We start from the raw sequence: 24927 nt of genomic DNA, 5'->3' as shown, positions 1-24927 counted from the left end.
CTCTCTCCCTCTCCCTCTGCCCGTCCCTCTACACACATGCTCTCTTTCTCAGATTAATTAATCAATTAATTAAAAATCTGTTTTTAAAAAAGAAAAAGTAAAACAATTTAAAACTTTACAAGGTGTTTTGTTAAAGCATGGGCAGAAGACGATGCAAAGTGAGACATAGTACCTAGAGACAAGTAGGCTTCGACAGTGAAGGGGTTGAGAATATTCCACACCAACATATGCCACTTTGGTGTAAAGGTTATTTTTAAGCTGAAGACACTTTTGAGACTCAGCAGATGACAGTGGGGTCAGCTCTGGGAGTTTCCCTTATGTGATTAAAAGGAGCAACTTCTGGGAAATAAGACTGCCACAAATTCTTCTTCGGGGCTAATCTACAGTGGAAGGAAAAACATGAATAAAACCTCCCCCAAATCCCTTCTCCAGGGCAGTCTTATTACCCTGAAGATGGAAAGACCACTCACACCTATCTAGACATTATCATAAATCTTCTTATTCTCTACTTTTTTCCTAAAACCCATCTGCCTTTCCTTTTAAAAAAAACAAATATATATATATATATATATTATATATATATATATTTATTTATTTATTAATGAGAGACACAGACAGAGAGAGGCAGAGACACAAGCAGAGGGAGAAGCAGGCTCCCTGATCCGGACTCGATCCCGGATCCTGGATCACACCCCAAGCAAAAGGCAGACACTCAACCGCTGAGCCCCTCAGGTGTCCCCCCATCTGCCTTTACTAAAGAAACCTATTTGCAAAGTTACAGATCTTTTCTAAAAGTGACTTCCTTTAACATTTTTGATGCTAACATTTTCTCCCATTTTCATATTGTTGCTACTGTAAATTTTAAAAAGGTTGAAAAAATAAGAAACCTATTTGTTCTTCACCTAAGAAGCCTTTTCTTCCCCCCTTCCTTTTTTCTACTAGATTAGGGTTGTAGTTGCTTTTTTTAAAGATTTATTTATTTATTCATGAGAGACACAGAGAGAAAGAGAGGCAGAGACATAGGCAGAGGGAGAAGCAGACTCCCAGGGAGCCTGATGAGGGACTAGGATCCTCAGATCCTGGGATCACATACTGAGTGGAAGGCAGACGCTCAATTGCTGAGTGACCCAGGGTCCCAGTATTTAATCCCTTAACTCTAATAATTTAAGAAGCCAGTTGCTTCCTTTGATGGTTCTCTTGTGCGTACAAAATAAACCTTTTCTCCTGTTCATCTGTCTTTTATTGGTATAATTTGCAGGCCCCAGGTACTGAATGGAGGAGGGTAGAAGAAACTTTCCCCCCCTCCCCTCCTAGTAACAAAAAAGGGAATTTGTTGGCTTACCCAACTGAACTGCAGAAAAGGTAGATGTGAGCCAGGCTCAGGGAGGATTACAACCAGGCACTGGATCAGCACCAGTCTTTTCTCCACCTCTCGTTTCTCTTTCTCAGTGTACCAGTCACTTTTCCCCACCGCCTTCTGGCTTCCTCCACACAGATGGTGGGGACATGACCACCAAACAGCTCGATTTGTACCTCCCAGTTTTGCCACCTGACACAGTCTGAGACCCTCTCCATTTGGTTGAAGGTCAGAAATTCCCAGCACAGGCCAAGTTTGGGGAACAACATGCCTACCTCCAGCGAATCACTGAGTTAAAGAAACATATTGGTAAGAGACTGGAGGCTCCTACTGAACCCCACACTGAGAAGCAGTATTTCTGAGACAGGAGTGCTATTCTAGGCAGACAAAACAGTAACCACCCACTGTGCCATCCTTCCAAACAGCATTGTGAATACCTCAGAAACAGTGGCTTCACGTGGCTCCCTTGGCATTCTGAATCCCATTCAATTTCTTGGGCATCCTGAATCCCTGGATTTCTCTGCTAACTCAGTTGGCAGGAGTGAGTGGGGAACAGTAGAATCCTTCCATGAATCACAGCCAGTCCATCTGGAGCCTTTTTTTTTTTTTTTTTTTTTAGCTTGTCAACAATGCTCAAGTCCCAGAGGGCTGGATCCTTCTTGATTCTATTTTGCTTTTAATCAGAGTTTCTGGAACAATATTGGCTAATATTCTAGATTCTCATCTTTTCTACTGTGTAGCTCCCAAGTTTTCCCCCCACTCTGTATTCCCTTGATTCCATGTTGTCTTAGGAACCTCAGACCCTCGGAGCACCTGGGTGGGTGGCTCCGTAAGTTGGTCGTCTGCCTTCAGCTTGGGTCATGATCTCAAAGTCTTGGGATCAAGCCCCACATGGGGCTCCCTGGTCAGCGAGGACCCCACTTCTCCCTTTCCCTCTTCCTTCCCCTCTGTTCATGCACTCTTTCTTTCTCAGATAGATTAATGGAAAGAAAAGAAAGAAAAGAAAGAAAGAAAGAAAGAAAGAAAGAAAGAAAGAAAGAAAGAAAGAAGAAAGAAAGAAAGAAAGAACTCAGACCCCCAACTAAACTGTACCATGCTCCTCTTCGGAGTTGATCTTGGATTACCAAATTATCAAATAATGGTAATGGGGAAGGGGTGGAAGGTCAGGTCTTGTTTCCCTACTCTCTGCCCACTGCCAGCTATCTTCATCTCCCCTCTCAGCTTGGTTCCCCTTCTGCTGAGACCCATCCTGCACTGTTGCCCATAAAAGAACTTAAGAGAAGTATCTCTACACTTGTGAAGACTGTGTGACACGCCCTTCAAAACTTCAGGGAGATAAATTTAGACATAAAACAGGAAGTAATTCTCTATGTGGCTGAGAGAGATCTAAGGGAACTGACTGCCTCAAGATATTTTAAAGCCAAGATGTTGGGGAGTAGTTCTTAAACATTCAGGTGGATCAGAATCAGCTGGAAGGCTGGTAAGCTACATACTGTGGGTCCCATCCCAGAGTTTTTATGAAGTAGGTTTGGGGTGGGGCCTGAGAATTTGCATCTCTAAAAAGCTGCTGCTGTTGGTCCAAGGGCCACACTTTGAGAACTACTATGTAGGGGTTCAAGAAGGGGGCAGCAAACCTCTCTAGGCCACAGGGCTCTCATCTGAAATTAAAGGTGTTGGCTAAGTCGGCCAGAGTGCTCTTTAGGACTGACATTCTGAGCTTACAGGGTTCAACATGTGTTGAATTCTGACTACATGTGTTCTTATTCAAGTTATTCTCATTACCATGAAATAATTATTGCTTACCTATATTAAGATGCCATAAAAATTCCCAGAAGCTTAAGAGCTCTGATCTATACACGGCAAAACCCCATTAAATAAAATTCATTCCGGTCACTTTTGAAAAATTTATATTACTGAATATTTAACTAAATGCCCTTTTACTCACAATGTCAGCTAGCCTCCCACAAAAAAAGGGGGGGGGGTTCAAAAAAAGTCTTCACTGACGTGGCTTTACGGAACAAGTTAATAATTAGCATATAAGGCTTAGCATGGGACTAATATTTAAAGACCTTAAATATAATTTAAGCTATTGGTCAACTAAATATGTACTTCTCCTCCCCTTTCTTGTAACAAATAAATATTACTTGCATTTTAATGTAATGCTCTGTCTGCCTATCCTCCTGAAATAGCCGTGCTGTTCACAACATCTAACTTTAGCAAATAACTAATATGGTACCACTTGACCTGTCAGTCATTTAAATATTGCCCCTCTGCCCCACACAAATAAATTGTATTTACATGTTAATTTGCTTAACTCAATCCTGGAGCAGCTGCAGTTACCCTGATAAGACCTTGGCTGGTCTTTGATCACATGGTCTCCTCCCTCTGGGACCTTATGCCTTTCTATGCAGAAGCTTAGGATTAAAGGGGACTTCATGTCTAGTCCCCTCCCCTAATCTGAGCCACCAAATGCGTCTTCAAGGTAGCACGCCAAGGGATTCCCAGATCCAGAAGGGACAGTCCGAGCAATCAGGAGCTTTGAATGGATCACTAACATCTTGTGACAGTCTGCGAAGGTCCTCCATCAGTCACCCCAGAAAACAGGACAGGTCACCTTTGGAGGCACGGAGTAGAGCCAGCACAAATGTATTTAACCACCTTTCTACCTGGGTGTGTTCACATGCAAAGGTTAATTTCATTAACTGGGAATAGTCACAGTTGCCACATTTAAAATATATATATAAATGATACCATTATCATCCAGGAAATAATCATGCCTTCATCGCTCAGATTCCTTTAACTCTCTGGGCCCACCATTCCTAATTCCAGAAGTTTATTTCTCTTTGCTCCTGGACCATTGCTAGGCCTTTGATAAGTCTCTGGAAAACTAATGAGCTACAATGCACTAAAAATGTGGAAATCCTCAAGTTCAACACCTTCCTTTGCCATTTTTTCATGTTTATATAACTTATCTCCTTAACAAGATCATAGGTTCCTGGAAAACATGGGTTCTGCTTTATATTTTTTGTCCCTTGTTCACTGTGTCTGCAGAGATTGCCAGGATCTGGCACCCCAAGACCCCTTTCCAGTGTTGGGTTGGTTCCCAAGGGCCATATATATGGAAGAGGGGAATGTCTATAGGAGACATTAAAGGCACTTACCACCACTGGGCAAGTGACCAGCCAAAACCCTTATGGTGGGATTTTACCTTGATGAAATGACACAGACTAATGGGGAACCACTACTTTACCTCAAGGCATAGAGCAGAACTGGCCTCCTCTGCCCTCTCCATACTTCTTATCTTTAGGGGCCACCTTGCCTTTGGCAATCCCACATTGTCTTTGAGCTGCATGACTAAATCCCTGCTCCACCCCTGGCCTAGTTGGCCTTGGTTCCAAGGAAGTAGGGGTGGACTAAGGCATTCCTAAACAAGATAGCAGGATATCATGGGACCTAATAAGTAAAATGAACCATTATTTATATAGAAGAACAGAAAAAACAAATGCCACGGAAGACATAAGTGACAAAAGACTGGCTGAAGGTAAGTCAGGATCACACAGAGGATGGTGTATGTCTACCATCTCGATATTCTTTTAAGATAAGCTGGCCAGTTTTTCATGCACCAGCAATATAGCCCCTTGATTGAGATACTCTTAGCAGCCCTGGCTTTTGGGGGCCTTGGCTGAGCAGGTCAGCTCTGAGCCCCTCCTGGGGACGGAGAGGAATTCAAAGGCAGGAAGTGGGGAGCACTGCCCATGTTAGAAGCTGTTAAGAGCTAGGTGCCTACAAGAAAGAGCCTTTCTCTTAAGAGTGAGCCTAATAGATGGATCTTCACCCTTTTCTCCTGGGCCCTCCACTGGTCTTTGCTTCTCCCATTTTCAGCATTCTGACTCTGTGGAGGGAAAAAGAAGGAATCAAGTGGCCTTTGGACTCTGCCCCTGATTTCATCATTAGCATAGAGAAATACTTGTTCTCCCAAAGTGGAATGAAAGGCAGAGATCCTGGGGTGTTTCCAGAGCAAAGGTTCTCCCCTTAGGTTGCCTACTAGAATCAGATAGGGAATTCAGAAAAAATCTCGGTGATCAGGCAGGAACCCCAAGCCAATTAAATAAGAATCCTGGGTGTAATCACAGACTCCACTGTATTTTAAAACTCCCCAAATGGTTCTAATGTGTAGTCAAGGCTGAGCCTCACCGCCCTGGAGATTAAGCATCCCGTCTTCCTCCTGTCTGCGTTAGAATACCCTGAGGGATACATCAAAAGCTACTGCTGCCTAACCTGAGACCAATTAAATTTAGCATCTCTGAGGACTAGAGCCCAGGTATCAGTATGTTTTGAAGGTTTCTTGGGTGATTCTTTTTGTATATGTGGTAAACTATTTGTAACATAGAATTTACCATTTTTGCCATTTTTAAGCATACAATTTTGTATGCTTAGTTTTTTTTGTACATTTAGTGGCATTAAGTACATTCACAATGTTGTGCTCTATCCATTTCCAGAGCTTTTTCATTATCCCAAGCAAAAGGTGTATCCATTCAACAATAACTCCCCATTCCTCTCCCCGCCCCCCACCCCAGCCCTGGTAACCTCTATTCCACCTTCTGTCTTTATGAATTTGTCTTTTTTAGGTACCTCATATAATTGGAATCATGCAGCATTTATCCTTTTGTGACTGGTTTATTTCACTTAGCATAATGCTTTCTAGGTTCATCTATGTTGTAAACACGCATCAGCATTTCCTTCCTTTTTAAGGCTGAGTAATACTGCCTCGCTTGGACATGCCACATTTTTTTATCATTTGTTAATGGACATTGGGCTGTCTACCTTTTGGCTGCTGTGAATAATGAGGCTGTGAAAATTGGTATACAAGGAGCTGTTTGAGTGCCTGCTTTCGATTCTTTTGGCTATATACCCAGAAGTGAGGCTGCTGGATCATATGGTAATTCTATGTCTAATTTTTTTCCTGTTTCATTGAGATATAATTGATGAGCAGCATAATGATCTGACTTACATATATCATGAAATGATTATCACAAGTTTAGTTAACATCCATCATCTCATACAGATACAAAAAATATATATATGGGATGCTCCACAAATTTGCTATCATCCTTGCTCAGGGGCTATATTAATTATCTCTGTATCATTGCTATTTTAGTATATGTGCTGCCAAAGTGCACTTTAGCTCTTTGATGAATTGCCTTGCCCTTATGTGATTCTTTTTTTTTTTTTTTAAAGATTTAGTTATTTGAGGGAACCTGGGTGGCTCAGTGGTTGAGCATCTGCCTTTGGCTCAGGGTGTGATCCTGGGGTCCTGGGATCGAGTCCCATGTCCGGCTCCCTGCATGGAGCTTGCTTCTCCCTCTGCCTGTGTCTCTGCCTCTCTCTCTGTGTCTCTGAGGAATAAATAAATAAAATATTTTTTAAAAAGATTTATTTATTTCAGAGAGAGAGAGCATGAGAGCAGAGAAGGGGCAGAGAGAGAGGGAGAGAATCTCCAGCACACTCCCAACCTGAGCTTGGAATCTGATGTGGGGCTCAATCCCAGGACCCTGAGATCATGACCTGAGCTGAAATCAAGAGTCAGGTGCCCAACCGACTGAGCCACCCAGGTGCCCCATGATTCTTAAGGATAGCCAAAGATGAAGAACACAGGTGTTCCTCCTACATCCTAAGAGAATACTGATTAGTAGTTGGTGAGTATTACTGCTTGACTTCCTTCATTAATTACATTGTAGCCCGATGAAATTGTTTTTGTCACAAAGTCAAAAGACTACTGGGTAGGTTAATAGTACTCTTGAATACCCCAACAAAGCATCTCATGGCCATGAGAAATAGCACCTCAATTGCAATTCCTACCTTGAGCTGAAAAGGGTCCCCAGTGATTTGTTAGTAATGATCATTTAAGTATCAGAGTTTCTGAATGATTTGCTTTGTAGATAATAAATAAGACTTCAAGGCTTTTCCTATCAGAGTGCCGTATTTATCATGATACCTAAAATTATTTCTATCATCATACTAGCACTCAGACGTGTTTTCTTGACTCTGAAGGAAAAATGGAGATAACGACGTGATTGTATTGCACATGAAGGTCTTCCATGTCATAAAGCACTGCTAAACTATCCATTGATAGTCTCATGAGAGTTCAAGGGTAAAGGGATGAATAGGTGGGGCACAGATCTTTAGGGCAGTGAAAATACCACTGGTATACTACCATAATGGTGGATACATGTTATTATACATTTGTCTGAATCCACAGAATGCACAACACCAAGAGTGAACCCTAATGTAAACTATGGACTTAGGGTGGTTATGTGTCAGTGGACGTTCATCAGTTATAACACGTGTACCACTCTGCCGCAGGATATTGATAATGGGAGAGGTTGTGCATGTGTAGAAGCAGAGGGTATATGGGAAATCTCTGTATCTTCCCCTCAACTTTGCTGTGAATCTAAAACTGTCCCCTCCCCCAAAAAAGCCTTAATAAAAACTATCCTTTAACAGTAGTTGGCACAGAGCCTGGCACAAGGTAGGCATCAGTAAATATTTGTTAATGATCGAATGAATGAGTGAATAAATGAATGAATGAATGAATGAATTTAGACAAGTAATTGTAGTCTTTGGTATGGATGATTCATTATGATGGAAAATTATTATGACAGTTACTATTCCAAAGTTGAAATCCAAATGGGAAAGTGCCCCTAATTCTTTGGGAGATGGCAGCAAGAAGGGACTGCAGTGGGTGTGGAGAGCCTTGTTTCTGAGGGTACACTGAGTGGCCTCAACACAGAGCGGAGCCAGAGGACATGAAGGGTACTGGTTATGGAATGAGGGTGAAAGACAGGGGTGCCATGTAAGTTACAGGACTCCTGCATCCTCCCCCTCCATTGTACACCAGTCCAGGACTTGCAGGTTTCCTCCTGCACCCACGCGGCCTTTGAAAACCTGTCCAGATATGAAATAACATGTTGTCCTGGCATTTTTAGTTAGAGTACCATCTAAAGTCAAATTCTGTAAAGGAAAAGAAACTTGTGAGTCAGTTTCCAGATTTGTATTTTGAAGATTACATCAACGGATTTCCATAGAAAGAAACCACAAGCTTCTTGCAGATTGTCTGGATTCACAATGATCTATGTCACTTTTAACAAATGAGGAAGAGCTCCCAAGCATATCATCTAAAGATATGCATGAACTTTGAAGGTGCATTTAAAAGCCAGATCTCCACTCTCCATTTTACTCCTATCTGCGTATGATTGCAATGGTTAGCATAGGAAAGGAAGCGGAATTACTGCTTATTACTTTGTTCCCAAAATTAATGTGGCAGTTTTGAGAGTACTAATATACCCTGCATCTACATCTCCCAGACACTTTTTATATGTATACATTATTTTTTCTCATTTCATCCTCACAACGTCATTTGAAGCAGGTACTATTATCTTCTGCTTTTTACAGACGTAGAAATTGAAGCTGAGAGGTTAAAGTAACTTGCCTAAAGTCATGTCTCTAATAAGTGGCAGCATCAACATTCAAATTCAGGGCTAATTCTAAAGGTCATAATTTTCCCTATTAAACCATCATGCCCCTTAAGAGAACCACAGGGGGTGAAATTACATAATAAAAATGTTAATATTTGATTAAGAGGAGAAAAAGACCAATCGTAAGATGTAATGTCAGTCCATGGCAGAGGTTGGAGGGTGGTGGGTGGGGTGACTGAATAGGTTATAAAACTGCAAGGTAGGTAGGAGGCACCGGGCTGGCTCAGTCAGTAGACCATGGCATTCTTGATCTCGAGGTTTTGAGTTCAAGCCTCACGTCGGGGGTTAGAGCCTACTTAAAAAAATAAAACGGGGGCAGCCTGGGTGGCTCAGTGGTTTAGTGTGGCCTTCAGCCCAGGGCGTGCTCCTGGAGACCCAGGATCGAGTCCCACGTCGGGCTCCCTACATGGAGCCTGCTTCCCTCTGCCCGTGTCTCTGCCTCTCTCTCTCTCTCTCATGAATAAATAAATAAAATCTTTAAAAAATAATAAAATAAAATAAAATAAAACAAAATTTCAAGGTGGAAAACAGGACCCAGAGTAGAATGAAATGTGGGAGGCAGTCCTGCTGGCAGGAGAAGAGTGGGTGAGGAGGACATGGGAGGGGATGGACACTGTCAGTATCTAGCTGAGCTATGTTGGATAAAGAAGCACCTGATCAAATTAGGAAGGATTCCCAGGGTGAATAAGATAGATGTGCCGAATAAGATAGATGTGCATTTGACCCCCAGGCACATTTGAAAAGCTGCATAAGCAACGTTGAGCACATAGCAGACTTAGAGAAAAGAAGCCGGTTGAATCCCAATTTTAAAAGACTAGTTGACTAATAAAGACTAGACCAGTAAAAACTAAAAGACTTGATTTCCATAACTGGCCCATGCAAGCTAATAGATTCTCCTATATGTCCGATGACTAAGAACAAAACAGGGAGGCACCAAGAAGTGTTCGGGAAAGGTTATCAAGTCAAGCTGAGTATGAAACAAGCTTTTGCGTTTGTAAAGATAAAAACTAGCATTTGTCACCTACTATGTGACAAGCAGAGTTAGGTGCTTTAGGTACATCATCAGCTCCCTTAATTCTGGTAACAAGTTTATACACACTACTGTGTCTTCGGTCCCATTTTAACAGGTGAGGCAGAGAGTTAAGTAACTTATTCAAGGTCATAAAACTAGAATCCAGCAGATCTTTCCGGATCTAAAGGCACTTGGCCGTTGCATTCTCTGAACTCTGCATTTACACCGGATGAAAAAAAGTATAGCGATTGCTTGTGCTTAACGTGATGGGAGACTGCAGGGATCAACTACCTCGCCAGAAGGCTGCAAGAGTTGGGTACAGGAAATCCTGCTGCCCTGTGTGATGAAAAACCTAATGGCACCAGAAATTGGGGGGAGGGGGGCAATCTGGCTGTGGTCGCATTTCATAAGTTGCTTGCTTTTGCCCCAGGCTACTCCACAGTCTTCAATGGGGGGCAGTCTGACTCGGAGGAAACCAGACCATTCCTGCTAAAAACAATCATTTGCAAGATCTGCCATCCAGTTCAGAAAAAAAAAAAGTGCAGGCACAGATTTCGAGCAAATTTCCATTAGGTATCTGATGTCTAGGAACCACTTCCCTTAGCAATGCCTACACATCAAACCCTAAACGAGGAAGCCTCCCCTGAGGTTGCCCAACGCCGCTGCGGGTGGCGCCGCGGGCCGCACCGAGTCCCTGAGTCAGCTGAGCGCGGCCGGGCCGGCGCTGGGGAGCCGGGCGCCCTCCCCGCGTCCCCCGAGCGAGGCAACCCTCCTCCCACGGCCTGGGAAGCCCCGACGCCGCGGGCGCCCTCGCCGGAGCCCAGCCGCCCGGGCGCAGCCTCCACCGCCTCCTCCGCCGGCGGCAGCCACCGGGTCCTTCCCGCTCAGCCCCGACCCCACCTCCCCGCCCCGGAGCCGCGCGTCTCAGCCCCGCCCAGGCCCCGCCCCCTCGGCGCTGCACCCGGGCCTAGCGCGCAAGGAGTGGCCCCGCCCAGGCCCCGCCCCGCCACAGGCCCCGCCCCGTCGGCGCAGCACCCGGCCTAGCGGGCAGGGAGTGGCCCCGCCCCAGGCCCCGCCCTCTCGGCGCCGCGCCAGGTTCCCGCAGCCGCGTGCGCAGGGGGCCGGCCCCGCCCCAGCCCAGGCCCCGCCCCGGCCACGCCCCCTTGACGCAGCACCAGGTTCCCGCAGCCGCGCGCACAGGGGGGCGGCCCCGCCCCGCCCAGGCCCGGCCCCGCCCCATCCCAGGCCCCGCCCCATCCCAGGCCCCGCCCCGCCCAGGCCCGGCCCCATCCCAGGCCCCGCCCCGCCCCATCCCAGGCCCCGCCCCATCCCGGCCCCCGCCCCCGGCGCAGCAGGCGGGGCGGGGCGGAGCGGCCGGCGGCCCCGGCAAAGCTGTGTCGGCGGGGCGGGCGGGCGGCGGAGCTTCCTCCTCGGAGAGCGGTGCGGCGCGGCTGGGCTCGTCCTTCCGCCCCTGCCTCCGCGGCGCCGGGGCGAGCGAGGGGGCGAGCGGAAGGCGCGGCGGAGCCGAGGCCGGCGATGCGGCCGGCGGGAGGCGCGGCGCTCGCGGGGTCGCTGTGCGGGGAGCTGCTGCAGGCCCCGCCGCAGGCCCCGCAGGCCCCGCAGGCCCCGCAGGCCCCGCCGCCCCCGGGCTCGCAGCCGCCCCCGGCCGCGCCCTCGGGGCCGCCGCTCCCCGCGCCGGGCGGCGCGACCCTCAACCGCCTTCCGGAGCCGCTGCTGCGGAGGCTCGGCGGGAGCCTGGACCGAGCGCCCGAGGGCCGGGGCTGGAGGAGGCTGGCCGAGGTGGCGGGGAGCCGGGGGCGCCTCCGGCTCAGGTGAGGGCGGGGCGCGGGGCGGCGGGGGCGGGGAGGCGGGCGGGCCGGGTCGCCTGCAGGGCCCGCGGGAGACGCCGTGGGGGGAAAGGCCGAACCTGGGACTCGCCGCCTCCCTCCATCAGACCGACCTCCCGGGGCCCCTCCTCGCGGGCCCGAGGGACGGGGCTGGACGCAGCACGGCGGGCCTCTTCCCGGGCCCGGAGCTGCCGCCGTGGGGTGTCGGGGCTGGTTTACACCCGGCAAGTACCGAGGACCCCGGAGGGGGCTGCCCGCGCGTTCCGGCTGCCGCCCGCATACCCGGGGTGGACACCGAACACGAAGCGTTAGGTATGCTGACTTTTTAAAAAAGAGTAATCCGTTACATGTTCACAGAAGTGACGTGTTCTTCTTTTTTGGAAAAAGAGGCTTTTCCAAAACAGGCAAAAAGTAGTTAGACAAGAGGCATTGCTTTAGGTTGGGAAGGTCCCTTGCACGTCGGGTCCCTGTTCCGTGTTGCTGCCTTCAGTGGGCCGCGCTGTATCCCGGGCCCTGTGACGCCGGATGCTCCAAAGTGTACGTTTCCTCCGAAGGTAGATGAAAACGGTAAATAGCATCTCAGTGTTCCTGTGAAAGACCGTTTTGACCTTGCGGTGCCAGGGTCCCAGGAACTGCACGAGAGATGCCCAGACCACACTTTGAACCGCTCCTCTATACCGTTGTTGGGATTTTGGTCTGCCTGGGAATCCCTGAGAAGTTCTTGTAACTCCTTATGTGACTAAACCTTGGCTTGTACTGTGATTATTTCTACGCTTTTGATGAACTCCTTGAGAACAGGAGGCATCAGTGAAGATTCTGTGTTCTATGCGTGGAACCTGTCTTAGGCACTTTGGAGTAAATACTTTGGAAAGGGGAGTCATTCGTTCACAGTTATGTTTGTTTTCAGGGCCTATTATGAGCTGGAAGTTCCAGAGGATAAAAAGATGACAAATATTTTATTCCTATTCACAAGGGCCTACCTAGTAATGAACTGTTCTTCTGGGGCATTCACAAATAACATGTCCAAAACGCTGTGTGGGATGTAATGATAACAATAGGTTATCATTTATTGAACACTTAGAGTATACTAACGCACTAAGCATCTCCATGTGTTATCTACTTTAACCCTCACAACAACCTCGAGTTTCAGAGTTTGGGGTTAAACTGGGGTCATGATGATTTAGGGTTCTTTGGCCACATGTGAGGTTGGAATTAAGAAGTGGTAAACTCACAAAGTTGAGCGGACAGATGGCACAATTTTCTTTTCCGGGAAAAAAAAAAAAGAAAACAAAAAACATGCTTCTTTTAGGGAGAGGTGGTTGTGCAAAGAAAAATCCAAAATACTATTACATTAGGTCCATAGGTTTCTGAATTTCTAGACTTAACAACAGAAAAGTGTTTTCTTCTTTGGAGATCAGATCATCAGATCTGGGATTGGTTAGTTTGTGATTCGTATGCTAGTTAGAGAAGGCTCTGGACTCTGCTGAGGAGGGCCTGGGAATGAGGACTCCTAATTTGGCAGTGGAGGAAAGAAAAGAAAGGAAGGCCCTGCGGCTGAAGAAGCTTGGCTGATGGAATCAGAAAGTGATGGATACCTGACATCACACACTCAGTGTTCCTCCCCAAGCCTCCAGTTGGGTTTTCCCAAAGGCTACAGAATGGTTCGTTTGGCAAACTAATAGAAAAGTCTGAGGCCACATCTCTGATGAAGGTAGAATGGAGAGAAGGGCAGCAGCCTCGCAAGGGGTGACAGGCAACAAAGTGCATATATTCCTAGAACCCGGCAAATTCCAGGGTGGGAGGTCTGAAAAGAAACGGATAGGGAAAAGAAAGAAAGAAAGAAATAGATGGGATTTCACCAGACTTCCAGGTTGGTGAAGATTAGTTCAGAATAGGTGAGTGATGGTGGGAGTGGGGGCACCCCTGCAGGCTGGGAAATAGGAGAACATTAAAGTCATATACTTAACAAAATCAGAATTAAGTTGGCATAACAGAAGGAAACTAAGGGGCTGGAGAGTGACATCTGAGGAGCAAGGTAAGCTGGGGACGCTTTCTCTATGTAAAACCAAAAAAAAAGCTATTTCAGAGTAATTTCATACTGGTGCTAGAAGAGCATCTATGATAGCAGAAAATCCCAAAGATATTTTTCTCTAGTGTGAGATCGAGGAATTAAAGTGTGACAGTCCAAGTGGACCACAGTTCCCATAAGGATGTGGACTTTTTCCCTAAGGTCTTCACAGGTTGCCTGTTGTTTCTTTCCACTTTTTTTCTGACTCTATACATGTTTCCTCAAATAGATGAGAATTTACTGAATCAACCACAAGAGCCCATCCTGAACGGTCTCTCACGGATTAGGAATAAATGTCTTCATATGATTCTGGGTGACTCAGAGTCCATCCAGGTTTACGCTTTAGTTTCCCACGACCGTGTGCACACGGAAATGCCCTAATTACAACCTCAGCCCTAATTCCACTCCTAACCACCCTGCTACTGAACAGCCTTTGCTGTCAGTGCAGCTAGATGCAGGTTCCGAGTGTCTTGGCCAAGCTACGTAAACTGTGTGCTGGTGTGGGACCTCGGAGCCCGGGAGGTGCCAGAACTTTCAGGAGGCTCTCCTGCTGCCTGGACTCCATGCAGAGAGCTTGGAAGGGGGCTGTGGGATGCGGGCCAAGGAGACCCATCACAGCGCACCTGCTGCACAGAAGGCGTCTTCAGCTGCAGATTTCTGCCCTCACACAGTTATAAGCATGAGAACCTGTGAAAAGCTGAAACAAATTTCTCCTGTCTCTTCAGTGTCAGAAATTTGGAGTGCTGTAGGGTTCAGGCCTTGTGTCTCCACCTACACGTCCTCACCCAGTCCCCTTCTTGGTGTATCCTTAAGTCTCAGGGTGGATTACTCGGTTCCTATCTTTGCTTTGAACCCCCTGGATTCGTTAAGCGTATCACCTCCAAAACTTAGCACATCTTCCTCCACAGCCCTCTTTCTCATGCAGTTTTCTTTATCTCGGGAAATAGCGACTGCACCCCTCCGATCGCTCAGGCCCAAAACTTCACCATCAGCCCCGACTCCGCTTTTACACAGCACATCCGTGTTATCAGCGACCCTCGTCTGCTGTACCTCCTGTGCATCCGGAGTCCAGCCTCTCTCACCTGGATCATTCCAGGAGCCGCCTGCCTTCTCCCACTTTGCCCCTGCCCCCAGGCTGTTCTCAGCATGGCAGTGAGAATTATTACTACTTTTAAAAGGTTCAGTCGAGTCTTCCCCTTCTTCTGCTCAAAACCCCTTAACTGCTTTTCTGTTTCAGGATAAAAACACCAGTTAGCTAACCACCTATCTCTTGGACGCTGTTGTCTTCCTTTCTTTGCTCTCTGCACACTTGCTTTCTCGCTTTTGACTTGAACACGGGAGGGTCTTTGTACTTGCTGTTTCCTCCATCTGAGATAGTCTCCACAGGTGAACTGACTCCCTCCTTTACCCCTTCAAGTGTTTGCTCACAAGTCACCTCCTTCAATGAGGTCTTAAGTGATCACATTATTTAAAAACACCCAGTACGTCCACTCCAGCATTACTTATTCCCCTGCTTTGCCTTTTTTTGCTCCAGAGCACTTATGACCATTGGATGGACACACACACACACCTCTCTCTTTGCCTGCCAGTGCATGTGTGTGTGTATATATATATATAGTAGTAAAATCCAGGCTGATAGAGAATTTTGTCTTGTTTGCTACAGTATCCTAAAGAACCTAGAAAAAATGGTTGGCCTATTTTAGATGACTAATGAGTAGTTGCTGAGTTAATGAATAGAGATTTCAAAGAGTAAATGTTCCAAGAAGAGAAGCAAAAGAACCTGAAAGCGGGGTCATGATTTGTACCCTAAGGGATGCATGATGTGTTTTATTTGGGTATATATTTTTTTATAGTGAAGATAAATAACTTTTTCTTAAAAGCAAAACCCGTTTGTTTCGGTAATAGTCTTTCAACTTAAATGAGAAATTCCAAATTAGGGCTGATAGAAACCACTTCAAAGTATAGTCTTACAGGAATGTAACTAAAAAAGGAAAGAAACGGTCTGGGTATGTAGAGGCATCATCTTAGCTGAAAGCCAGGGCCCGTGCGGAAAGTCAGTAAAAAAGGAAAGGAGATACAGAATCTTGTTTTTCTCCCGTGCCTCTTGTATTGGAAATTTTTGTCTACTTCAGCTTGGCCTCTTTCTTCATTTGGAAGAAAGAAGTCAAACTGTTTTTCTCTTTCTTCTGTATCAGTATAAACATCAAAGCATCACTTGGCTGCATTTGATGAGATGGCTTCTGAATTTTATGTACCAGATTCTGACTACCTTTCTGAATCATAAAATATATATATATATATATATCATACAGCATCCTTGTTTTTATAGATCTTAATTCTAATTATTTAAAAGAATAGTAATCCTTCTATTGTCTCTAATACTGGTTTCTTGACCTGGGTGTTACAGGAACTAATGAAAGGAAATTTTACAGAATAGAGGACCAGCAGGCATCCATCCCCAGCTTTCATTGTTGCTGTCATCATAGTCATCATTATTCCATAAAAGAAAGGACACTTTAACACTAAAAATATAGGAAAGACCATCTTGAAGTAAAAGGCGGTCATTATAGTCCTTATTTTTATCATTTTACCGTGGACTTCAGATTATGCTGCCACTAGTCTACAGTCCAGATTTTGGGAACAGTTGACCTATGTAATGATGAGTCACATTTAACAAAAATAGGGTATTGAATATACACATAAATCTGAGACACTTAGAAAGGAAAACCTAGTGAATTTAGAGACAAGAGGCCTTGAACAACATGATCGGGATTACCAAACTAGTAACTACTTTAAAACAGTTTTAAGGAAAACCTAAAACAGTTTCAGAAATCAGCATAATTAGGAAATTAATGTTCTTTTAATATCTCATATTTCTACTGCATAATAAGAACTCCCTTTTTTTTTTAAGATTTTATTTATTTATTCATGAGAGAGAGAGAGAGGCAGAAACACAGGCAGAGGGAGAAGCAGGCTCCATGCAGGGAGCCCGATGCGGGACTTGATCCCGGGATTCCAGGGTCACGCTCTTGGCCGAAGGCAGGCACCAAACCGCTGAGCCACCAGGGATCCCCCAAGAACTCCCTTTTATTGAATGCTCGTTTTTTGCCAGTCACTGTTCTAAGTACTTCTAGCATGGATTATCTAATTTAATTCTAATAATCCTATGAGATAGATGATCTGGGATTGAAATTATTTTGGTTGAATACATTTTTTTCCTAAAGTTATGAGATTACCAACTTCACCACAGAATTTAAAACTTTGAGTGACCATTAATATAAATGCTATGGTAGCCTTTTAATAAAACTGATCAAAATGAATGTGGATTAAGAATATTCAGGAGCACCTGGGTGGCTCAGTTGGTTAAATGTCCAACTCTTGATTTTGACTCAGCTCTTGATCTCAGGGTCATGAGATTGGGCCCTGTGTTGGGTTCTACACTGGGCATGGAGTCTACTTACTTACAATTCTCTCTCTATCCCTCTCTCCCCCTACCCTACCACCCCCTGCATGCATGGGCACACCTGTGCACCTGTGCGCACTCTCTCTCTCTCTCTCTCTCTCTTAAACAAAAAAAAAATTCCAAGTCATACAAAAACTTGCTCACCATGCATCTGGCACAGCTGTGATACTGTTGTATCTGACTCCTTCCATCTAGTCGTCCAGCCTTTTTAATTATGATTGAAATTCACTCCATAATCATTCAGATACAAATAATGAATGTGGGCAAGGCAGATTTTAGGTATTGAGGGGTTTAAAATATGGGGTTTCTGTTTTCTAGGAGTACTACGATCTGGTTAGGTAGAGAAGACATGCCTATGAAAGAAAAGCACACAGTTTTAAAGCAAAATTGTGTCAATTGAGACATAGAGAACAGAGGTCTGCAAACAACAGTCCCTGAGCCAGATTTGGGCTACTGCCTGTTTTTGCAGTTTATGAGCTAAGATTGATTTTTATATTTAAAAAATTGTAAGACAAAACAAAAGCCAGGAAAGAAAAACATGCGCTAGACTGTATGGCCCATAAAACCTAAAATATTTTCCCTCTGGTACTTTACTGAAATTTGCCAACCTTTAATATGTAAGATAAGCACCATGAGGCAACTCTGACGTGTGTTTGAGGGACTTGTGTGGTCTGGGTGAACTCCACAGAGACTCTACAGTTTATATATTGGACTATAATTTAAATTGGCAGGAAAGGGAGAGGTCGCTGCAAAGGTGTGTGAGGTACGAATTCTGCAGTATGTCATGGAGATTATCTAAAGGCTTTGGCCTTTGTTGTTGGTTATGTCTCTTTGGGAAGATTTTGGGGGTTTTTTTTTGTTGTTTTGATTGTTTGGTTTAACTTTCTTGTTTTTCTTCTCTTGAATGTTTCATACTTGTGCTTTCTCTTCCTATGAAATGGTTGAAGTCCATACTTCTTGTCCTGTTATTTATGACTTTCTGTTGTCTGACCTTAACCTGGCTTTCTAACCTTGTATATGCCTACTGAACACAATGACATTGAAAAGGAAATGGTATATGTATGTTAAATAGTGGTAGTACGTGATGTGATGAACACTGGGTATTATACGCAACTGATGAATTATTGAAAACCACATCTGAAACTAATGATGTACTATGTGTTAGCTCAGATTAAATTTAAATAAAAATTAATAAAATAAAAATTAGTGATAGTTAAAAGAATAGTTTTAACAAAAGGACAGTGAGAGAGTAGGTTCTTTGGGACAGAGGTCAGCAAACTTTTTCTACAAAGAGCTAAATAGTCCATGTGTTTCAGCTTTGTGGACCAACTGCTCACCTCTGCTGTTACAACGGAAAGCAGCCATCCACCACTGTAAATATGTATGTGAACGAGTGAGGCTGTGTTTACAAGATCAGGTGGCTGGGTGGGTTTGACCCACAGACCAGATTTTGTCTTGCCCCTGTATTAAGGTATTTCTAGATGCTTAGAAGTACTTTGAATGTTAGTAGTACTGCTAGTCTTAAAAACTGTTGAAAAAAATGAGGACACATAGTAAGAAAAATTTGACAGTACACAAGAGTTTATAGTAAAAAGTGAATCCTCCAGCTGCCCTGGCTCTCCTCTGTAGGAGAATTACTACTACTGGCTTCTTGGCTATCTTGTCAAAGTTAACTCTGTACATATAAGAGCAAATATATATTCTTACTAATAAAAATGATATCATGCAGAACAAACACTGTTCCTTATCTTTAATCATATTGAATATATATGTAAGCACACTACTTTGCTAATACAAAATACTGTATATTAAGTTTTTTCATTTTTCAAAATGCCTCTTTCTTGGGTCATATTATACTTTATAAAGGCAGAAGAATGAGTAGAGAAAGGTATCTGGTCTTTCTAATCAGTATTCCCAAATTAGATAAAAATTTTTATTGACATCAGAGCCAAACTTCTATCCTGTTTCAAGATTTCTCTCATTTTCTAATTTAGTAGTCACAGGAGCTGAGTTGGAGAAGGGCATAAAGAGGAATCCTCTATGATGGCAGAAGAAGGAAAGGACAGGAGCATTCATAACGTAAATAACTGCACCGGTGACTTACAGTTTATCCCTACAGAAGTTCATACCAGACATGTAGCAGGCATATCATGTTGGAGAATCCTGTTGACTTGAATTAAATCTGTTGTTTGCAGTTGTCTGGACTTGGAGCAGTGTTCTCTTAAGGTCTTGGAGCCTGAAGGAAGTCCAAGCTTATGTTTACTGAAGCTGATGGGTGAGAAAGGTTGTACGGTCACAGAACTGAGTGACTTCCTGCAGGCTATGGAGCACACGGAGGTTCTTCTGCTTCTTAGCCCCCCAGGTAGGTTCTTCTCTTGGGTCTGTTCTCCAGGAGTTTGTGTAGACAAACGTAGAGGAAGATATCTCATTTGACAATGAATTGTATTAAATATTTTTGGAAAATATAAACATTTTTTCCTTCCAGGTTGAGACTAAAGAACACATGACAAACAAGTATAATGCATAAATATTTATTGGGTTGTGGTTCAAAAGCATCAACTATAGATGATATTTTGGGGACTTGTAAAACCATTTGGATTTAACAAGTGTATTAGATATTAGGGAATTATCATATGATAATGGTATTGTAGCTCTATAGAAGAATGTCTTTATTCCAAGGAGATGCATGCTAAAGTATTTAGGGGATGGAGCACCTGGCTGGCACAGCTGGTAGAGCATGCAACTCTCACCTCAGGGTCGTGAGTTCAAGCCCCACGTTGGGCGTGAAGCCTACTTAAAAAAAGTATTATTTAGGGGTAAGATTTCTTTTTTGTTTCTAGAGATTTTTATTTATTTGAGAGAAAGAAAGCAAAATAGAGAGCATGAAGTGGGGGAGGGGCAGAGGGAGAAGGAGAAGCAGATTCCCTGCCGAGCAGTGATGTGGAGCTCGATCCCAGGACCCTGAGATCATGACCTGAGCTGAAGGCAGATGCTTACCCTACTGAGCCAACCAGGTGCCTCTACGGGTAAGATTTCTATAACTCGTGTTGAAATAGTGTAGCCAAGGCTCAGTCAGTAGAGCCTGTGATTCTTGATTTTAGAGTTGTGAGTTTGAGCTCCACGTTGGGGGTAGAGTTTACTTTGAAAGAGAGAAAGAAAAAGAAAGAAAACAAAGAATCAAAGAAAGAAAACAAAAGAAAGAAGAAAAAAATGCAGCCAAAAAAATAAGTATGTATTAATATGTAGACAAATGAGATAAAGCATATATAATAAATGTTTATTGTTTAAGTATTTCACCAACATGATGCTTTTGAAATGTTGATTGATTCAACCGTGATTTTTCTTCTGATCATACCAATATTGAGAGATTTTTCACTTCCAGGGTCAGGTGTGAGGAATAGGAAACAGCCCCTTGTCTCCACAACGACAGATAAAGTTGGTCTGCTGCAGCAGTGTCAGGCAGGAGAAACCATGTGATCTAAGTCACTTGATGGCACCAGCACCGCAGACCTTCTCTCTCAGGGGTTTGGTTCACCATTATAGGTTCCACTAGAAGCAGAGAAACCAGTCAAGATTGAGAGGTCCATGGTCTAAGGACTCATGCTCTCTATTTTACATGGTTTTGATGTATGCAGTTTTTATTACATAACCGGCTTATTTGTGATAATGTTTTGAAGTTAACATGGGGAACCTAAAATTATAATTTAGATCTTTGTCAGTTCTGGGGTTCCGGAATCTTCTAACTGAAAAGTCTTGAAGCAGGTTGGGCTTCAAGAGAGGCTGAGGACAGCCCTGTTTTCAAAGAATTGGTTTGTTTTCATCTTTGCCCCTCCTTTCTTGTTTTTGGCTTCCTTCCAAGAGTGACTTTCTACATAGTTGCAAGAGCTCTCCTGACTGTTCCTTGCATTCATCTTTGTTCCAGCAAAAATCATAATAAGATTCACTCTTGCTGGGATCCCTGGGTGGCGCAGCGGTTTGGCGTCTGCCTTTGGCCCAGGGCGCGATCCTGGAGACCCGGGATCGAATCCCACATCGGGCTCCCGGTGCATGGAGCCTGCTTCTCCCTCTGCCTGTGTCTCTGCCTCTCTCTCTCTCTCTCTGGGACTATCATAAATAAATTTTAAAAAAATTAAAAAAAAAAAAAAAGATTCACTCTTGCTAACTAATTTCAATGACATGCTTGTCCCTACACCTGTCACTGTGGCGAAGGAGATGGAATGTGCCCATTTGCTGGCTTAGACCCAGGAGAGAAGTTGGGTTGAGTCAGCTTTCCAGAAACTACGTGGATTACCAAACGAAAGTGGGCCAGCATAATATGCTGAGGAGGTAACTTAAGAGTCCGCTACAAATGGAAAGGACCCTAGATTATAAGTCAGGAAACTTAGACTCTTAAGATCCTCCTCTGCTTCCCGAGGCCTAATGTAGATGATATAATAGGTCTTCTGTAAATGCCTCGTTTGAGTTACATGTTGTTTTGGATGCTTGACATCTGTTCCTTAGCCTCTTCATACCAAGAGGTATGGGGTAGGAGTAACCACTGTTAATGCAGCCCTTCTAGATGAAATCATTGTCTGTCACCAATCTTAATAAGGTGACATTTGTTAACTTTTATATCCCCACTCCCTGGACTGTTACCCAGGAATTGTGACCATTGAAATCTGCCAGTTGGGGCACTCAGCTACTAAGTTCTCACACTTCATAGAACCAGGGTCTCTGAAAACTTAGGAAACCTCTCCAGGAAGTAAATATAACTTCTATATCTCATTATCTTTTTTCAGTAAGTACACTAATTACTGTTGGTTGCCAAGTCTATAAAATGAGAGTAAGTCTTCTGTACTTGGTAGAGTTGTAGGAGCTGCATGAAGTGATGCTGTGTGGAGTTGCCTCTAGGCAACCACAGAGGCTTCCCATCTCATTGGTTGTGGTGGGATCACTGGCCTAAGATCTCGGGCTTCCACGTTTTCTGTTTCCCACGAGTGACACTGGGCTTTACTGAAATGGAGTCCTGTGTTTATTTATGTGTAATGATCTGCCTAAAATTTTTGACAATATTTTATATTTTGATTTTTGACAAGCCAGCAGCGAATTACAGAGAGAGCCATTGGAGATGGCTGTAATAAGGAGTTTCTCTGTTTTTCTGAGAAACTGAGTTTCTCTTGTGTATTTGTTTTGGTAGCCCAAGAATAGTGGGGGCAGCATCCCCCTGTCTCTAACTAGAACGATTCCCTTGATTAGGAACCAGCCTCAGAGGTCCCTCACTTAGGATGGACTCTAAGCCAAGTGTAACTCACCCTTAAATTCTTGCTCTCCATGGGCTCTGACACAATATATTTTCTGAAGGAACCCCGTAGATTGAGGTTTCCTCTCTTCTACTTTCTTTCTAATTGGGCTTTTTCATAGCACATGGATGGCTCGCTGCTCCCTATCCTCAGTATATCTGGCCTGTACTTTATGTTACAGAAATCACCTATAGTTTTTGCGTGTGGATGCTGTCCATGCCCATTTCTCAGCACTGATGGCTTCCCTATTTTATTCTTTTGATCATCTCTGTGGGAATTGGAGGGAAGTGGGAGCGTTAGTGAGTGTGCTGAAATGGCTTGAACCAGAAGTCCACAATGATTTTTAGACCTTTATTTTCTCGTTAAAGCATCAAAAATTCTGATCCCAAAGCAACTGACATTGGCATCTCTGTCCTTTGCAAATGTCGTTGAGCCTCGATGTGCAGTTCAAGATGTTCCTGTTTCCTGTTGTTTTTTTAAGTGAAAACATTTTGAGTGTAGATTATAGGCTCCATCAGTTATGTAATTATGCAGATCACACAACTGCTGCCAAGGAAGTAATGCCCTGGCCCCAAATTAGTTAAGCAGAGGCCAGACAGTAAGGGATAGTTAGAATTAACATTTTATATATGGGTTTCGTTAGATGAATCCCAAGGTTCCAACTCCAGTTCTGTGATGTTTCATTTTGTTTCCTTCTTTATATAAAAGTTAGATCACGGGCAGCCCAGGTGGCTCAGTGGTTTAGCACCGCCTTCGGCCCAAGATGTGACCCTGCCTGTGTCTCTGCCTCTCTCTCTCTCTGTGTCTCTCATGAATAAATGAATAAAATCTTTAAATAAAAATAAATAAAAGGTAGTTGACTGGGTGGGGGGATGGGGTACTGGTGATGGGCAATTGATGGGATGAGCACTGGGTGTTATACCATATGTTGGCAAATTGAATTTAAATTTTAAAAAGAAAAATAAAGATTTAACTGAAAACAAACAAAAAAATACTTCATTCTCCAGACATACGAGAAGACTCTGGCCAGGGTCTCCTCATCTGCCACTCCTCAAGTGGCATTTTTGCACTTGCCCCACATCTTTTTTGTCTTTAACAAAGGAGCCAAGGGGCACCTGGGGGGCTCCGTCAGTTAAGCATCTGCCTTCGGCTCACGTCATGATCCCAGACTCCTGGGATGGAGCCCCATGTCTGGCTCCTGCTCAGCGAGGAATCTGCTTCTGCCTTTCCCCTCTCATACTCTATCTTTTTCTTTCTCACTCTCTCTCAAATGAATAAATAAAATCTTAAAAAAAAAAAGGGGGGGCAGGGGATCCCTGGGTGGCGCAGCGGTTTGGCGCCTGCCTTTGGCCCAGGGCGCGATCCTGGAGACCCGGGATCGAATCCCACATCGGGCTCCCGGTGCATGGGGCCTGCTTCTCCCTCTGCCTGTGTCTCTGCCTCTCTCTCTCTCTCTCTCTCTCTCTCTCTCTGTGACTATCATAAATAAATAAAAATTTAAAAAAAAAATTTAAAAAAAAAAAGGGGGGGGGGCAGGAGCCAAGATTGTTGAATATTATTCTTTAATTTCCAAAATACCTTGAGTTCAGAACCATCTTATCTTTACAGTTCTGTGAAGGAACAAGAGCTCTGCTATTATGAACATTTAAATTTTCAAAGTGAGCAAACATTTGTGTGGAAAATGAGATTTCCAGCGTTTATCATTTAGCCAGAGTCAGAGTTATTGACAAAAGCAGATTAGAGCCCAAGTCTGCTGACCCCAACCTGAACTCAGTGGCATTTCCATCATGCTAAGAGATTGCTGGGTCATTCCAGAAGCTTGGTGATGAATTATTCCTCCAGTTGCCTCTTTGACCTATGGACTGCAGTTCTCTTGTCCTTGCCAAATTAAAAAGTACTCATACCAGGGGCACCTGGGTGACTCAACGGTTGAGCTTCTGCCTTTGACTCAGGTCATGATCCAGGGTCCTAGGATCGAGTCCCTCATCGGGTTCCCCGCAGGGACTCTGCTTCTCCCTCTGCCTGTGTCTCTGCCTCTCTCTGTGTGGGTCTCATGAATAAATTTTAAAAATCTTTTTTTTTTTTAAAGTCCTCATCCTAGATCTCATTTATAAGGGATTTTTTTGATTGCGCGAGTGACAGAAATTACTGAAAGGAAAATATCAAGAAGTGGAAGAAGCAATGGTGGTATTGATGGGAGCAATGACAAAAGGAGGAGGAAGAGAGAGGGGAAGGGAGTGATGAGGTCCGAAGGAACGTCTCTGTGGAGCTCTTCAGGTCCCTGGGCAATGTGGGAGCAGGCGGGGTATGATGAGATAGGTGTAGACAAGGGGCAAATGTCAACTGCCTTGTAGGAGGGTCATACG

At 44.4% G+C, this 24927-nt stretch overlaps 1 protein-coding gene and 1 non-coding gene across 2 annotated transcripts in view; one reads left to right on the top strand and one right to left on the bottom strand.

The window, feature by feature from the left end:
• Positions 1-6433: 6433 nt before the first annotated feature.
• Positions 6434-6537, bottom strand: LOC144289338 (U6 spliceosomal RNA). The gene has a single exon (XR_013357268.1). It is a non-coding gene; the product is annotated as a U6 spliceosomal RNA (small nuclear RNA).
• A 4903-nt stretch (positions 6538-11440) lies between these two features.
• MALT1 (MALT1 paracaspase) overlaps positions 11441-24927 on the top strand; it is a 60965-nt gene continuing 47478 nt past the window's right edge. The window contains exons 1-2 of the mRNA XM_077876119.1: positions 11441-11736; positions 19478-19644. Of these exons, the coding sequence (XP_077732245.1) occupies positions 11441-11736; positions 19478-19644 (463 nt within the window). The remainder of the gene's footprint in view (positions 11737-19477; positions 19645-24927) is intronic.

This window comes from Canis aureus, chromosome 1 (genome assembly GCF_053574225.1).
Source record: "Canis aureus isolate CA01 chromosome 1, VMU_Caureus_v.1.0, whole genome shotgun sequence".
NCBI classification, from domain to species: Eukaryota; Metazoa; Chordata; class Mammalia; order Carnivora; family Canidae; genus Canis; species Canis aureus.
This window is presented reverse-complemented; position numbering and strand designations above follow the sequence as displayed.